General features: G+C 41.9%; 2 protein-coding genes across 2 annotated transcripts; both read left to right on the forward strand.

The window, feature by feature from the left end:
- Window positions 1–511: 511 nt before the first annotated feature.
- On the forward strand, window positions 512–1,933 carry LOC148855171 (protein PLANT CADMIUM RESISTANCE 2-like). The gene is made up of 4 exons (XM_088941086.1): window positions 512–1,088; window positions 1,163–1,234; window positions 1,351–1,563; window positions 1,682–1,933. Exons 1-4 carry the CDS (start codon window positions 863–865, stop codon window positions 1,756–1,758), a joined length of 588 nt encoding a protein of 195 aa, XP_088797212.1. The 5' UTR covers window positions 512–862; the 3' UTR covers window positions 1,759–1,933.
- Window positions 1,934–7,139: 5,206 nt separating this feature from the next.
- On the forward strand, window positions 7,140–8,142 carry LOC148855172 (protein PLANT CADMIUM RESISTANCE 2-like). Its single transcript, XM_088941061.1, has 4 exons — window positions 7,140–7,398; window positions 7,485–7,556; window positions 7,651–7,863; window positions 7,976–8,142. The coding sequence occupies exons 1-4, from the start codon at window positions 7,167–7,169 to the stop codon at window positions 8,047–8,049; spliced, it is 591 nt and encodes a 196-aa protein (XP_088797187.1). The 5' UTR covers window positions 7,140–7,166; the 3' UTR covers window positions 8,050–8,142.
- Window positions 8,143–15,318: the final 7,176 nt, after the last annotated feature.

Below are 15,318 nucleotides of genomic sequence, written 5' to 3' on the forward strand. Positions count from 1 at the left end.
AATTACTTGATATTTTTCTAACAATGTAATTTTTTATTTTTTATTTATAATTATATTGTACTTTTTTATATTTTATTAATTTATTCCATTTTCCATATTTCATTCATCCAACCATTGCATTGTTCAAATTTAAATAAAATAAAATTTCTATTTTTTTTCAATTTATTGTCTACTTTGAATCTTTGACTTTATATTTGGTTAAATACTTAAGTATTTATTTTTCATTTCTTTGTTAGATTTCTTATTTTTTCAATTAGTTTTCAAATGAAAGTTAAGTATTTTAGTTTTACTTGACAAAAAATTATAAACTATACCATGCCAAGGCCCATGACATGGTCTGCATAAGCCTACACGGGCACAAGACTATAGCATGCCAACCCCCAGAGACAGGACTGGACTTAAAATGAGACACGGGCACAAATTGCGGGCCATGTCATTCCGGCCAGCACAACCCGTTTTACAGCTTTATACCTAACTTCGTATTAATATCTTTGTCAGGCCTGTCATGACTCGTTCGGAGTCGACTGGGACTTTGGGGGAGGGTGGGGTCGAGGGGTAGAACGACTTCACCTCTTTGGTTTGGTTTGTATCAGTCTTCCGGACTCCATCGGGAGATCGACGACTTAACCTTTACTTTAATTTGCTCCAGCCCTCTCCAACGGGCAACGACTACACCAGTTGACCTCCCGCCACGACCTAACCTTTATTTTAATTTGCTCCGGCCCTCTCCAACGGGCAACGACTTCACCAGTTGACCTCCTGCCCCTTTAACCTTTGATATAGCGCACAACCTATTAACCTAATTCTCGCCCCCCATTCATATCTCTCTCTCTCCATCTATCTGTGTAGTAAGTGTGGAAACATGTATTCCACAAACAATGTTCAGAATTATCCGGCTGCGATTCCAGCTTATTCTCAACCTAACAATGTTCAGAATTATCCGGCTGAGATTCCAGTTTATTCTTTACCTGCTCAGTTTCCGCCCAACATAAGCCAGCAGAATCCCCTAAATGTGATTCCAATCCATTCTCAAGCTCAGTATCCTTGGTCAAGCGGCCTCTTCGACTGCTTCAACGACTGTGAGAGCTGTGAGTATTGATTCAACCTAACTTTCCCATTATACATCACCAAAACCTCATAATACATTCCTATTAAATAACAGGTTGTCTGACGCTTTGGTGCCCATGCATTACGTTTGGCCGCATCGCCGAAATCGTCAGCAAAGGATCCTCCTGTAAGTGACAGTGTACTACTCATTCTGTGCTTTATTGATCCATCTTACGTAGTTCTGGGCTTTCGAAATTGATGTAATTCACAGATTGAGAATGCTTTTATGGTAACTACGTACAGCTTGTGTTGGTAGTGCATCCCTTTACACTCTCATCTGGGTTCTGTTGGGTTGCCCGTGGATATACTCCTGCACCTACCGATCCATGCTGCGGCAGCAATTCTCCCTGCAGGAGACCCCATGTGCTGATTGCCTTGTTCACTGCTGCTGTGACTGTTGCGCCTTGTGTCAAGAGTACAGAGAGCTCAAACAGCGTGGATTCTCCATGGCTCTAGGTTCTTTTCTCTACTTAATTCATACCATTTCATCTTACCCACCTAGTTTTAACTATCTAGATCTCTTTTCATCATCATCTTATTATATATTGAAATTGCTGTCATTTTAATTTGTCAGGATGGTCTGGTAATATGCAAAATCAAAACCGTGGAGTGACAATGGCTCCAGTCGTGCAAGGAGGCATGATCCGCTGAAGTAATCACTGTTCTATTTGTTGTATTAAATATGCAGGTTTTAATTTGTTAGCTGTGGGGAGTGATGAGGAATTGAGGACGATGTTTAGCTTTTGTTTTCGATATAAGTTTGGTCTATTTAATCTCATGTTTGAAATTAATGATCTCTGTATATCATATCGGTAAGTTATGGCTATGTTTTGTCTGATCCAAATTAAGCAAGAAGAAAACAGAAAAATCGAAGGAAGGTTCTTCGCAGATTTTGTGAAAATTCCCCTCAATTTTCTGTTTGCTTCTTATTTTATTCTATCAAACCAAACAGAGTCCATTGGTTTCAAGCTGGACTCATAATTCAAAATAGCAAGGTGCCATATACAAGTAATAGAAGCCCAAAACTTTGTAGGGTTTACTAATTTAAATCTGATTATCTAGTAAATATTATCTTGTTCGGTTTTTCTAGATCTTGCCATGAAAATGGGGAGATATCTGATCTATTGGGTTTTCAGAGGAGAGGGAAATAAAGGGTCCATGGCCCCTTTCTATTCATTTAAGAACAAATGGTTTTCTTGGTTGGTTATAAAGTTATGATCAACCTGTTGAAAGTTCAAAACTTTCTTTCTTCTTTTTTTGTTCAGAAATTCATTGAACTATGTAACCATTTCTACGAGCAATCATCAGTAACATCATTATCATTGAACTAGGGGACGTTTGAGACAAGAACATTCCACATGCGTTCTTTTTCACAAGTGGGCTCCCATTTACAAGTGTTTCATTACACATGTTTTTGCTGAAAAAGAAAAAAAAAACACAAAAAAAAAATGGGGATGTAGGTTGAGAGACCGAATCAGCCCCCCACAACGTTCCACGGCACATCCCCGCCATGTGTTGGGAACATCTCTCGATGACTATATCATCATTCCGGGTATATCATCAGATGTTCCCAATACACGGCAGGGATGTGCTGTGGAACATTGTGGGGGGCAGTCTTGTCAGGGGCTGATTTGAACTGGTAGGGAGATCGGATCTGTTCCTCACACCTGGCGCCTCTCAGGCGCCTCACACGCACGCCCTACCATGCATTGGGAACATCTCCCATACTTATTAGTTATTATTCACGGAAGATGTTCCCAATGCACAGTGGATGTGCCCATTTGTGAGGAGCAAATCCCGGCTCTTTTAGAAAGAGACTACCAAAATGTGATTTTTTTATCAATTTTTTTTCTAATGTGGCACTGAATATATGTCGGTGGAATCGAAACGGCTGTGCAATGCATTGGTCCCAAGCACCCTCCTAGTCTTCAGTTTCACTGAAAACTATATGAAGGAAGGACTATTCTTTCTTCAGTCCTCTAAGCGCTAGTCTTTGGTGGGTTTTCTATGTTCTAAGTTAATATTGGTGGTGTTTCATGTCTTTTTGACACATCTTTTGGTCTGTGGAAAGTTTACAACACCAAAAAAATGATATGTGGAAAGCTAATAATGTAAATCTATTCTGCAATCTTTCACATCACAATAGGGTCCCTTTGGTTCTTAATTGGAATAAGAATGGGCTATTCCCATAGTCTGTTTTGTTCAGATAGAAATTAATGAAAATGAAAATTAGAATAAGAGGGAATGAGATTTCATTCCTGAGGGGAAGGGAATGGCCATTCCCTCAAATGGGAGAATGCCATTCCACTAGGAATGGGAATGGGATTCCGATTCCACCCAACCAAATGGTTGGAATTAGAATAGCCCATCCCAATTCCAATTCTAAATCCCTATTCCTGGAGCTTTAGTTAGCTATGAAAAAAGAGTTTTCAAGATCCAATCCCCATCCTCCATTAATATAAAAAAAGGCTTTCAGCCCAAAAAACACTACAATGCATGCAAATATTAGCCCACTTTACTATCTTATAATGTAAAATTTAAAATTTGGAGAACTAATATTATGGAAATCACCAATACAAGGTGAGGCAATTAGGGTATCGAACTATGGGGTAATTTTCTGGACCGAACTGATAGGTTCAGTTTTTACATTCAACTGAACTGATACAACCGGTTAACCGGTTAACTGGTGGACCGGTTAACCGTAGTTCGGTTCTTCATGCCATTAAAATTAAGAAAAAGGAAAAACACGATAATTGAGATCGCCAGTGTCGCCGAGATGCATTAGCCTCTAACCCATAGGCCAAGCCTCCAGTGTCGCAGATCGCCAATGTCAGAGGTCGTTGGTGAATCGGTCGAAGGGCAGAGTACCAAAGGCCAGAACCAGCGCGAGAGTCCTAGAGGCAAGAGAGAGAGATTTCAGAGAGAGACTGAGAGGCGAGAGAGGGAGAGAGCTCAGAGAGAGACTGGAAGGCGAGAGAGAGAGTTCAGACTTCAGAGAGAGACTGAGAGGTGAGAGAGAGAGCTCAGAGAGAGAATGAGAGAAGAGAGAGAGAGAGAGTTCAGAGAGACTGAGAGGCGAGAGAGAGAGTTCAGTGTGACTGAGAGGCGAGAGAGAGAGTTCAGAGAGAGACTAAGAGGCGAGAGAGAGAGTTCAGAGAGAGAGAGGGGGGGAGTATGAGAGAGTGAGAATCCAAGAGAGAAAGGGAAAGAAAAAGAAGGCTTGCGTAGTGGCCAACGGGTGTTAGTTTGTCAAACGACTCAGACTGGCAGCCAACGGGTGCTAGATTGGCGAACCTGTCTCAACTCTCAGTTCGGCAGTCTGAACACTTTCAGACTGTCGAACATTTTTATTTGATTTTTTTTAAAATAAAATATAATATTATTATATATATAATATTATATAAAAATATATATCGGTCAGTTCAATTAACCACCAATTTTTTTAAATGATTAATTGAAACTGAACCGACCAATTCGATTAATTGATTTTTCGATTCGGTTTCGGTCGATCCGGTTTTTTGGTTCTTTTGCTCACCCCCAGAGGCAATAGCTCATATGGCTGTTCAAATTTGGACCAATCCAGAGATTCACTATCTCATGGACAGTTTGGATCTACCACAGGCTGTGTGGAGCAATTATAGCCCTAGTCAATTTCAAGCTAGGTCTGAAATGGTTTCTTACTAACTAAAATCATTTGTCACACCATTTACCAAATTGGCTTGATAACTTTTTCAATTTTCGAATTAAAGGCATACAACAATCTCCTGTTGAGATTACGTTCAATTCAGTGTCAAGAATAAATGTCTGGCAAATTTAGCCAAAACACCGACGAAAGGTGCTGTATTAACAGTTTAATTTTACAGGCTCTGATTGCTGGTGGTTTGGTCTCACATCTGTGTAAGCATCATTATCTCATCTGGACAGACGACGATGGCCCCAACCTACATGTTGGTGATATTAGAGCTAATAGCAACAACCCCTCCTGCACAAAATGTTTGGTTGTTGCCTTGTGACATCTATCCCTCCCCAGGCCTTACATATTGGCTGTAGATAAATGTATGCATGGGGATATCATATTAATTGACCCATAACGTTTCAGGTAGAATTCCAAAGGAACAAAAACAAAGTAAACCAGAATTTGCTCTCAATTCGTACAAATAGGCCCAAGCCTTGTTTACATCCATACCCATTTATCTATTTATGATTTTGTTTGTTTTAGGATGGAAAGCTAACCAGGGAAACAGAATCGTGGTGTAGCGATTGCTCCGATTGTGGAAGAAGGTTCTCTGATTTAGTCAATGGTAATTTATCTGGTTGCTAGCTTGTTGATCTATTTAAGTACCAAAATGTGAATGTATCGGTGTAATATTGCATCCTATGTTAGTGCTATCAGTGTGAGGAAGCTCTACAGATGAATAATTTGTTTGCCCAAGCGATAATTGAAAGACTAAAGACTGGTTCAAATTAAATTGTATTCTGCCTTTCGTTTTTGTTTTTAGTTCAATAACGAAGCCTAGAAAAGCCCCAACTTTGACCTGAATCCATTCTGAGGAGTGAGGATGGGGATACTAAGTTGGGCTGGGCACGGGTCCAACACCTTGGGCCAACTTGGAGTCTCAACTCTCATCCTGGCCTGGGATTGAAGTGTACGTCTTGCTTGGGCTGAGCCTGGATTGGGTTTTGCTTTCATGTGCAGAGAAGGAAATCAAGTGGCAGTGATTTTTGCTTTCATGTAAATCCTCCATTGGAACTAGACTACATTTTTCTTAGGCTATGTTTGATTTGAAGGAAAAAAGTAGGGAAAAGCAAAAGAACCCATACAATGTTTATTAAGGTTTCCCTTCTTTTCTCTACATTTTCCTTCAAACCAAACATAACCTTATTAAGGACTTCTTGGGTGGTTGTCTTTTCTTCCCACCAAAAACAATACGAAGAATCCAGAAGTTTTCAAAGTCCAACTATGATACATTAACCAACATATGCAACACGTAAACAAAGATTTCATCTAGTCATGTTGAAGAAGTCACATGCTGTTCTACAAGTTGTATAATTATCATCGAAACTTTAATAACGTTAAAGACGTCAACTATGATGTGCTGCAGATTTATTACTGATTGATAAATGTAACCTTTAGGTATGGTAAATATTCTCTTCTTCACTAATATAATTTATTAATTTTAAAATTATTTTAAGATAGTGATTAGAAGTCGTTCTTCAAACATAAATGGTTTTTTTCAAGAAAATGGGCTCCAATTGTTACCGTCAGCACAAATTAGAATCATTATTTTATGATAAAAAATAATCATCTACAATAACCACACAAAACAAGCGCGTTTTCTTTATGATAGAGGGTTTAAACTTTAAACCCAAACGGGATTTCTTACTCACTTTTAATATCTATTCTCTACCTGCAGTGAATTACAGTTATACATCTCTATTATGAATTGAAAGATGTGTGACTCTAATTCATGACGGCTAGAGAGTGGGTAGGAAAAGTGAGTAGGAAATTTGAGTTAAACCTCCGGCTAATTTTGATGTTAAACCAATCCAATCTAATTTCATATGAATTAGATATATATTGATGATCTCTTATGAATTATGGTCCAAATTTGAAATACGCGTCACCCAAATCTCTCTCTCTCTCACCGTTTGATTTGCAGAACCCAATCAAGTAATGTTAAAACTGGTTTTTTTTTTCTTTCTTCCGATGCCTCTTCGTGCATTAAAACTGAATTGGGTAGGCATTTACCCAAGTTTAATTTCTTTCCCATTGTTTTCCCACTTTGAAGCCATCATTTAAGGGTCGGATTCACGAATTGTGGTCTATCCCATCAAATCCAATCCATTTCTGGATTTGTTTAGACTTTAGAGCAATACACAGTAACGCGGTATGTTGACATCCCTACCCGACTACCCGGTCCAAAGAAAAATCAGCGAAGTTTACCAGAACAAAAGGAAATGTAGCAATACCCACACGAAACATACAAATACGATGGCAGGCTGTCAGCATTCAGCAACTCCATCTCTCTCTCTCTCTCTCTCCCTCGGCAAAAAGAAAAATGCATTGGTCTAACACAGGTTACGCACCACCACCAAGTTCAGCACCCCCACCGCCACAGTTCCCACCATCTCCGACGCCCACGGCACCACCAGCACCACATGATCCTCAATTCATTCAACCCCCAGTCATCGGGGTCCCGCTGAGTACTCCACCTGTCTATCAAACTCAACCCCAAGCCCAGACACCATGGTCGACTGGTCTCTGCGATTGTTGTGCCGATGTTCCCAACTGTATGTTCTCTTTCTCTGTTTCTTTCATTTCGTCTTCTTCATATTCCACTCGTCGCCGTTTCATGGGCTGTGCTCTATTTTCACAGGTTGCATCACTTGTTGGTGCCCATGCATCACGTTCGGCCAAATCGCCGAGATCGTCGATAAAGGATCACTGCGTGAGTACATCACTTGAAATCACTGAATTTACGGGTTGCTTTTTGAGATTGTTTGGATTGAGACGACTGTGTTTTGCATGTGAGAGGACTGCAGCCTGTGGAATGAGCGGAGCGATTTACGCATTCCTCAATTGGTTCACTTGCTGTGCTTGCATGTATTCATGCATCTATCGAGCGAAGCTGAGGCAGCAATACTCGTTGCAGTCGAGCCCCTGCGGAGATTGCCTGGTTCACTTTTGTTGCGAGACATGCGCCTTATGCCAAGAATACAGAGAACTTAAAAAACGTGGATTCGACATGTCCATAGGTCTCTCACTCTCTCTAACTAAAACCATCTCTGGTCAATTGATCTCATATCTGTTTATCTGTCGGTCTGTGTTCAAACCATTAATGGGTCTTTGCTATTCTTTGATTTCTAGGATGGCATGGCAACATGGAACGAAATCGTGGAATTGCAGTGCCTCCAATGGTGGAAGAAGGCATGATGAGATAGATTATTGATGGGTCTGCTTATTGATTATATAGTTATATATCTGTGATTAATTGTATCTGTTTTATGTGATGTTAATAAAATAAAATTGATCGATTTTTGTCTCTTCAATGTATGAGAGATGATACATATCTTTGTCTCTTCAATCCATAGTTCTAAAATTCAGACCAGACATAGAGAGAGAGAGAGGTTTGGGCAGTAAAGCTTGACCAAATCCTCCTGGTCACCGGCCGGCTGCTTTTCCCAATGGTCTAGTTTCGTGGCCGACTAGGATTGAGCACTTAAAACCTAACCAAAATTCAACCTGTTAGAAGTAAGATCAATGGTCTCGTTTCGTCCCCAATGGTCGAATTCAGATCACCTTTCACCAAAACGGTTAGAAGTAAGATCATGGTTTGCTTGGTTCTTTTCTGGTTTTTTATATATTAGAAATCAAACATACATGTCAAATAGTCCTACAAAATCTGCCTCAAGCTAAAATAGCCCTACAAGAGTAGGGATTTGTTAGCCAAATAAGCCCAAAATTCTTTTCTATCTTGGGCTCAGGCCCAAACGTTAGGTCAGAACTCAGACCTCACATTTTTTCTTATGAATGGGCCTCAAACCTTTCCTGGCCCCTTGATATGGCTTTCATGATTCAACTACTAGTCTACTACATTTTGTCTTATAGAAAAATTAATTATTGAACTTATCTAGAGTATATCCAATGGACGATTGCATTTATTGGTATAATGTAAGTCATGCCGAATCGGCACAGGAATATCTATCTATAAAACGGGCCATGCTCCGCCAGCACGTTAAGGTCATGTCGTGTTGACCTATGGGTAGTTCTGGGTCATCTTTGTCCTTTAGGATATTTATTTTGGGGAGTTGCCCTGGTACGGCCCACGGCCAGAGCTCGTATGTTACATGGGCCTGTGTCGTGTCGTGCCACGGGCCAGAGCTCGTATGAAACATTTATTTAAAAAATTGAAAAAAATCTTAAAATTTTTATTTTAAATGAATTTTGACATATATAATTGTTTATTTATTAATATATTATATAAATATAATATATTATATATATGGGTCGTGTTTGGTTGTATCGACACGTGGGCTATGGGTGGCATGGCTCTCTTAGTTGTGCCGACCCATGGACTTGAAGCCCTAGTCTCGGCATGGCCCACATTTTTCGTGTCAGGTCGACTCAAAATCATGTCGGGCCACGAGCGAGTAGCGACATGGCCCGTTTTACAGCTCTAGGAACAACCCATTTTTACAAGTTGCCCACATCGGATTGGGGCATAGGTTGTGTCTTGAGGCATGCAACAAGCCTGGGTTGGGTCAGCCCATGGGCCTAATCTGATTTTTTTTAAGCATTTTCACTTTTTTTCTTTTTCAAAGTAAAAATGAAAAAATAAAAAATAAAACATTTAACAAAATAGAAAATAGACAATAAATAAAAAAAAATTCCAAAAAAATACTTCATTTGAATTTAATATATACAATTGGTCATATATGAAGTAATAAAATAAAATTGGAAAAAAATTATAATGGAATTGAAATAAAATAATACAAAATTGAAAATAAAAATTTACAATTGCATTAAAAAAATCACAAATAACTTATAAATAAAATTGAAAAACAACACAAATAACTTTTAAATAAAATTGAAAAACAAAATTTACAATAATTTTAAGAATATTGTACAATTATTTAATATACAAAAAATATTGCCTTGGATATTTTCTTCAACTTCAAGTTCCACATCCTCTGTCTCTTTAACCTTGATTTGCATCACCTACATCTGGTAAACTGCCATCATTGACATATCATGCCCTTCATGATTTTGCAGTTTGTCATTTGCTTCTAGCCAATTCTTCAAATATATGCACATCTCTAGGCTTTCGTCATTTATGTAACTTTTTTTGTTGTCCAATACCCTAGTACTTATACTAAAATAAGATAAATTCCAATGGAATTGTGAATACCAGTAAGATTACTAAATCATGTGTCATTATGGAAAGCACTAGACAATTTTTTTATCATGTTCTTTCCACTAGACTAAAACTTTGTAATCCTAATAATTGAGGAAATATATTAAGTTAGCTTGTAAACAAAAGTGAATTTCAAAAAGTGAATTTCAAAAAGTGAATTTCAAAAAATGAACTTGCTACTGAAATGGTAATTGGTTGTTGCCATTTACTTATTAATAACCAAACTTTATTTAATCCACTACTAGAAATAGTGGTTCCACTAGGTCGAGCCTGTACAACAAGTTTTTCTATGTCCTAATTCTTGTAATTCATATATATTATACATTTCAAATGATAAAATTTTAACTTTATCTTTTCCATTACAAGACTAATTCCCATATTATCATAATAAGATTTAAGTAATACAAAGAAGAAACATTTTCTTAATCTTAGGATCAAGTAATTCATATATATTCATATATATTATCTACACCATCTTTTCTTAATCTTAGGATCTAATGTTGCAAAAGCAATATGAAGAAGAAATATTTTTTTCAATATTTTTTAAATTTAATTTCCATTACTTCAACAATATTTTAAATCGTAAATCATTTCTATATTTTACAAAACATTAACTAATTATATACAATTACAATTTCCCAAACTTCTTGGCTTACAAAATTATGGGGCGTTATTTTCATTATAAAAATCAGTAAGAATTTTTTTATGGAAATACAACTATGTGACATAACATATGTTGAATTGCAAAAGTTTTAATATACCTAAGACACTTTCTGATTTTAGAAATATGAGATGAAATAATATTTAAAGCTTCTTGTATACTTAAATTTAAAATGTGGCATGCACACCTAACATAAAATAATTTTTATTTAAAAAGAGTTTTAATTGAGATTTTAGAATAGGGTAAAACACAAAACCTCCCTTGAGTTTTCTATCAATCATAAAAACCTCCCCTATGTTTTTCAGTAAACATAAGTGATGAAGGAAGATTTGGCCCGACCTCACAGTTATGGGACACGTGGCAAAAGCAACAACTCGGCACAAAAGCAAGCCTAAAAAGTGAGCACCAAGGGAGAAACCAGCGGTCCGAACTCCCTACTAGGGGCCCGAACTCACCCTTGGCCCCAAACCAGAAAGTAATTCGAACTGGCCCGCCTTGCAACAGTTCGGGACATAATTCACCGAACGGCCCGCCTTGTGACAACTCGGGATACACCTCACCGAACTGCCCACCTTGCGACAGTTCGGGATACACCTCGTCGAATTGGCCTGCCTTGTAACAGCTCGGGATACCCCTCGCCGAACTGACTAGCCCTATACATACCTTCGAACTCAAGACTTCGCCTCGCTCACCACTCCACTACATCACCTTCAGGGCACCAAAACCAAATGAACCATACTATGTCTGACACTGAGGAAGTCCGTACCCGAGGGCGCTGCCCCTGACTGACTTGGGATCTGACCCTTGACGGCCGCACTCTAAACGGCCACCCGCCACCGCCATCAGGCACCGCCATCTCCCGTTAGAGAGACGGTTAGGAAGTAGCGGTTCTGTCCCAGCAGAAAGGACGGTGGCCGTATTGACTGACGCAACGGTAATCATACCTGACCTGACAAGGGCCTCGGAGCGAGTGCGCGAAGTGGTTATAAAAGGCCCCTGCCCCCAACAAACAAGGTATGTGAACTTTGCGCTATCTGATCTACACTTTGCCTTTGAGAGATTACTGACTTGAGCTTCAAAGTTATCATACTGGGTTCCCCCCAGAGTTCTCTCATCTTTCCCGTTTTAGGCTCCCCGACGCTCCAGCTCAGACGTGAATTCGTAGACAGCTAAGACCGGCCGGATTGCGCTCCATCAATTGGCGCCGTCTGTGGGAACGCTTCTAAAAGCCTCCCTCTAAATCTATTTTACCTACCCTTCTTTCAAAAACTCCAACACCCACTCCAACACCGAAATGGCCTCCTCCAGCAGTGCCGGATGTAGAACCGAAATAGCCACTACCGGAGAACAACTTCATGTTCCGGCGGTGTGCATTGGGTAGTTCACCATCCCCCTTTCAGTGGATGGGATCCCAAGTCTGAATGTGCCACAGGCGGTGGCACCTCTGAACACTCCCTCGTTGAACATTCCCCTTCCACTCCCCATCGAAACGAACTTCGCGGAACTAACTGCTGTCCCACTAGCAGCCTGCCAAAACCAGCTAGATGACCTCATGCAATGCATGCGGGCAATGCAGGCCCAAATGCAGCAATTCCAGCAGCACCAACTCCAGCAAAACCAGGTGTTGCACCACCTCTCCCAACACCATTATCAACAACAGTTCCCTTAGCTACCCTTGAACCAACCACTGCTTCCACCCCAGCACCCCGTTTCAAAGCCGGTCAAGGCCTCCCCTCAAAGTGGACAACCTCACCAAGGAGAGGCTTCCCGACCACAGAACCCCCCTAATAGTCAGGCCTCATCCCCAGGCCGTAAGCAAAGAAAGATCACCCCCGTCTCGCAGCTCGCGGGTGGGTCAGGAACCTCGCCCATGAAGTCACCCCGACGCTCCAAGCCCGAGTTCCCACTCACGGAGAACCGCTTCAGCGCCTTAGCAGCAGGCCAACATTCCGAGGCCGTCAAGCTCGGCAACACGGAGGCCAGCAGCGCAGCACCAGGCCCACTCAAAGAAGGCACCGGCGAAGTCGCCGAACTGCTACCCGTGTGCTACCCAAGTTGAGAGGCAAGGAAGAAACGAGCTCGGGCGAGGTAAAAACCATCCCCATTCTCTCAGTTCCTTCCCCCCTTTCAGTAGAACTTTTGGCAGTCCCCTTGCCTAGAGATTTCAAACTCCCTTCTCTGGACAAGTATGATGGGTCCTTTGACCCCAACGACCATGTCGACGCGTTCCATTCGCAAATGCACCTCGCTAGGGCAAGCGAGTCGTGCATGTGCGTGGCCTTCACCACCACCTTCAGAGGGGTGGTCCGCACCTAGTACCAGAACCTAGCTTCTGGGTCAATAAGGAGCTAGCCTAGTTTGTGTAGATCTTCACTACGCACTTTGTTACTAGCAAAAGGTGTCCCAAAACCGAGGAAAGTATCTTCAGGGTAATCCAAAGAGAGGGAGAACCCATCCAGAGCTACATCAAACGGTTCAATGAAGCATGTTTGCAGATCCCTTGGTTAGACCCCGCGGTACAGCTCGCCGCGGCCAAAAGAGGGGTGACGCACAAAGAGTTCAAGTGGCACATGGTGGCCAGCCAGCCAGCAACCATGGCCAACTTCCTCAAGCTCGCGGACAAGTTTATGAGAACAGAGGAAGAGATCAACCAGAGAAACGAAGGCGGAACCGAGAGGCGAAGCCAAGCAAGCCGTCCCGAGCTCCCTTAGCAGTTCGGACGGATTACACGCCATTGAACACATGGCGGATCGAGATCCTAATGACGATCAAGGACGCCCCTTACGTAAAGTGGCCACCTTGCCTGAAGAGCAACCCCAACGAGAGGAACAAAAATTTATATTGTAGTTTTCATAAAGATCACAGTCATAGCACCGAGCAATGTAATAATCTCCGCGACGAGATAGAAGGACTCATCCGTCGCGGGTACTTAAGAAATTTTGTACATTATGACAATAGTAATAAAGCAGGTCGGCAAGGGGAACACAGGAAGGATGTCCCCGAGCCGAGCAACTGATCGGTCGAAGCCTTGCAGTGACCTCCCCCAGAAGAAAGGCCAGTCCGGGGAACCATCCACGTGATAGTGGGCGGTTCGGTGGTGGCAGGATGCACTTTGGCGGCGGCAAAGACGTCAGTTCGTGAAGCAGCCCGAGAGGAGCAGAACCCTCCCAAGAGGCCGAAGAAGGAAGAACCAATCATTTTTACAAAAGACGACGCGCGAGGTGTTCACTACCCCCACGACGACGTGCTTGTCATAAAGCTAAGGATCAGCAACTTCGAAGTCCGACGCGTACTGGTAGACTCAGGCAGTTTGGCGGACATCCTATTCAAATCGGTGTTCGACCAATTGCAGTTGCAGAAAAGCGAATTGAACCCCGCGCACACTCCTCTGATGGGCTTCAGTGGAGAGGAAGTCAGGCCCATGGGGAAGATAACAGTACTTGTGGAAGTCGGCACATGGCCATGCGCGGTAAGACTCAACCACGATTTTCTGGTGGTCGCGACCCCCTCCCCATACAATGCCATAATAGGGCGACCAATTACGCATATTCTGCGTGTTGTAGTCTCCACCTATTATCTGGCAATGAAGTTTCCAACGGACTTCAGTGTAGGGGTAGCGTGGGGTGACCAACTTGAGTCCCGCAAATGCTATGTCACCGCCCTAAAGGGAAAAACCAAGGCAGCCAACGACCTCGAACTGGAGCGGCCTATGGAGCAGGGCGAGGAACGAGCTTCGCCCACTGAGGAAACAGTCGCAGTCCCGACCTCGGCTACAGATCCGGCGCGAACACTCCAGATCGGTGCCTCCGTCAAGGAGCCTTTGCGAACTGAACTGGTAAGTTTCTTACTCCAAAGTTTAGATATTTTTGCATGGTCCGCAGCAGATATGCTCGATATTGACCCTGGCCTTATAACTTACAAGCTTAACACTGACCCTGTAGTCAGACCCATTAGACAAAAGAAACGCAACTTAGCCCCGGAGCGCTGGAGGGCGGTCGACGAAGAAGTCGAAAAGCTCCTCGCAGCGGACTTCATAAGGGAAGTTCATTACCCGAGTTGGGTAGCCAACCCAGTGCTGGTGAAAAAGCCTATGGCAAGTGGCGCATGTGTGTCGACTACATCGACTTGAACCGAGCTTGCCCAAAAGACTGCTTCCCCCTGCCCCGAATTGACCGCCTAGACATGAGCTGCTAAGCTTCCTCGACGCCTACTCAGGCTACAACCAGATCAAGATGGACCAGTCCGACCAAGAAAAAACCAGCTTCATTACTGAGTTCGGCCTGTACTGTTACAAGGTCATGCCCTTCGGGCTAAAGAATGCTAGTGCGACCTTTCAAAGACTTGTAAATAAACTTTTTCGACCTTTAATTAGCACGAAAATCGAATGTTATGTAGACAACATGGTCGTCAAAACACAGTTTTCATGAGAATTAATAAAAGACTTGGATTCTGTCTTTCAAATTCTGCGTCAATATAACATGAGACTAAACCCAAACAAGTGTGTCTTCGGTGTCACCTCGGGTAAGTTTCTAGGGTACATTGTCAACCGGCGCGGTATTGAGGCCAACCCTAACAAAATAAAGGCCATCCTTGATATGAGACCACCTCGGAAAGTAAAAGAAGTTCAATGGCTAA

This window comes from Nelumbo lutea, chromosome 4 (assembly GCF_056320005.1).
Source record: "Nelumbo lutea isolate HS-2025 chromosome 4, American lotus-T2T, whole genome shotgun sequence".
Taxonomy (NCBI): domain Eukaryota; kingdom Viridiplantae; phylum Streptophyta; class Magnoliopsida; order Proteales; family Nelumbonaceae; genus Nelumbo; species Nelumbo lutea.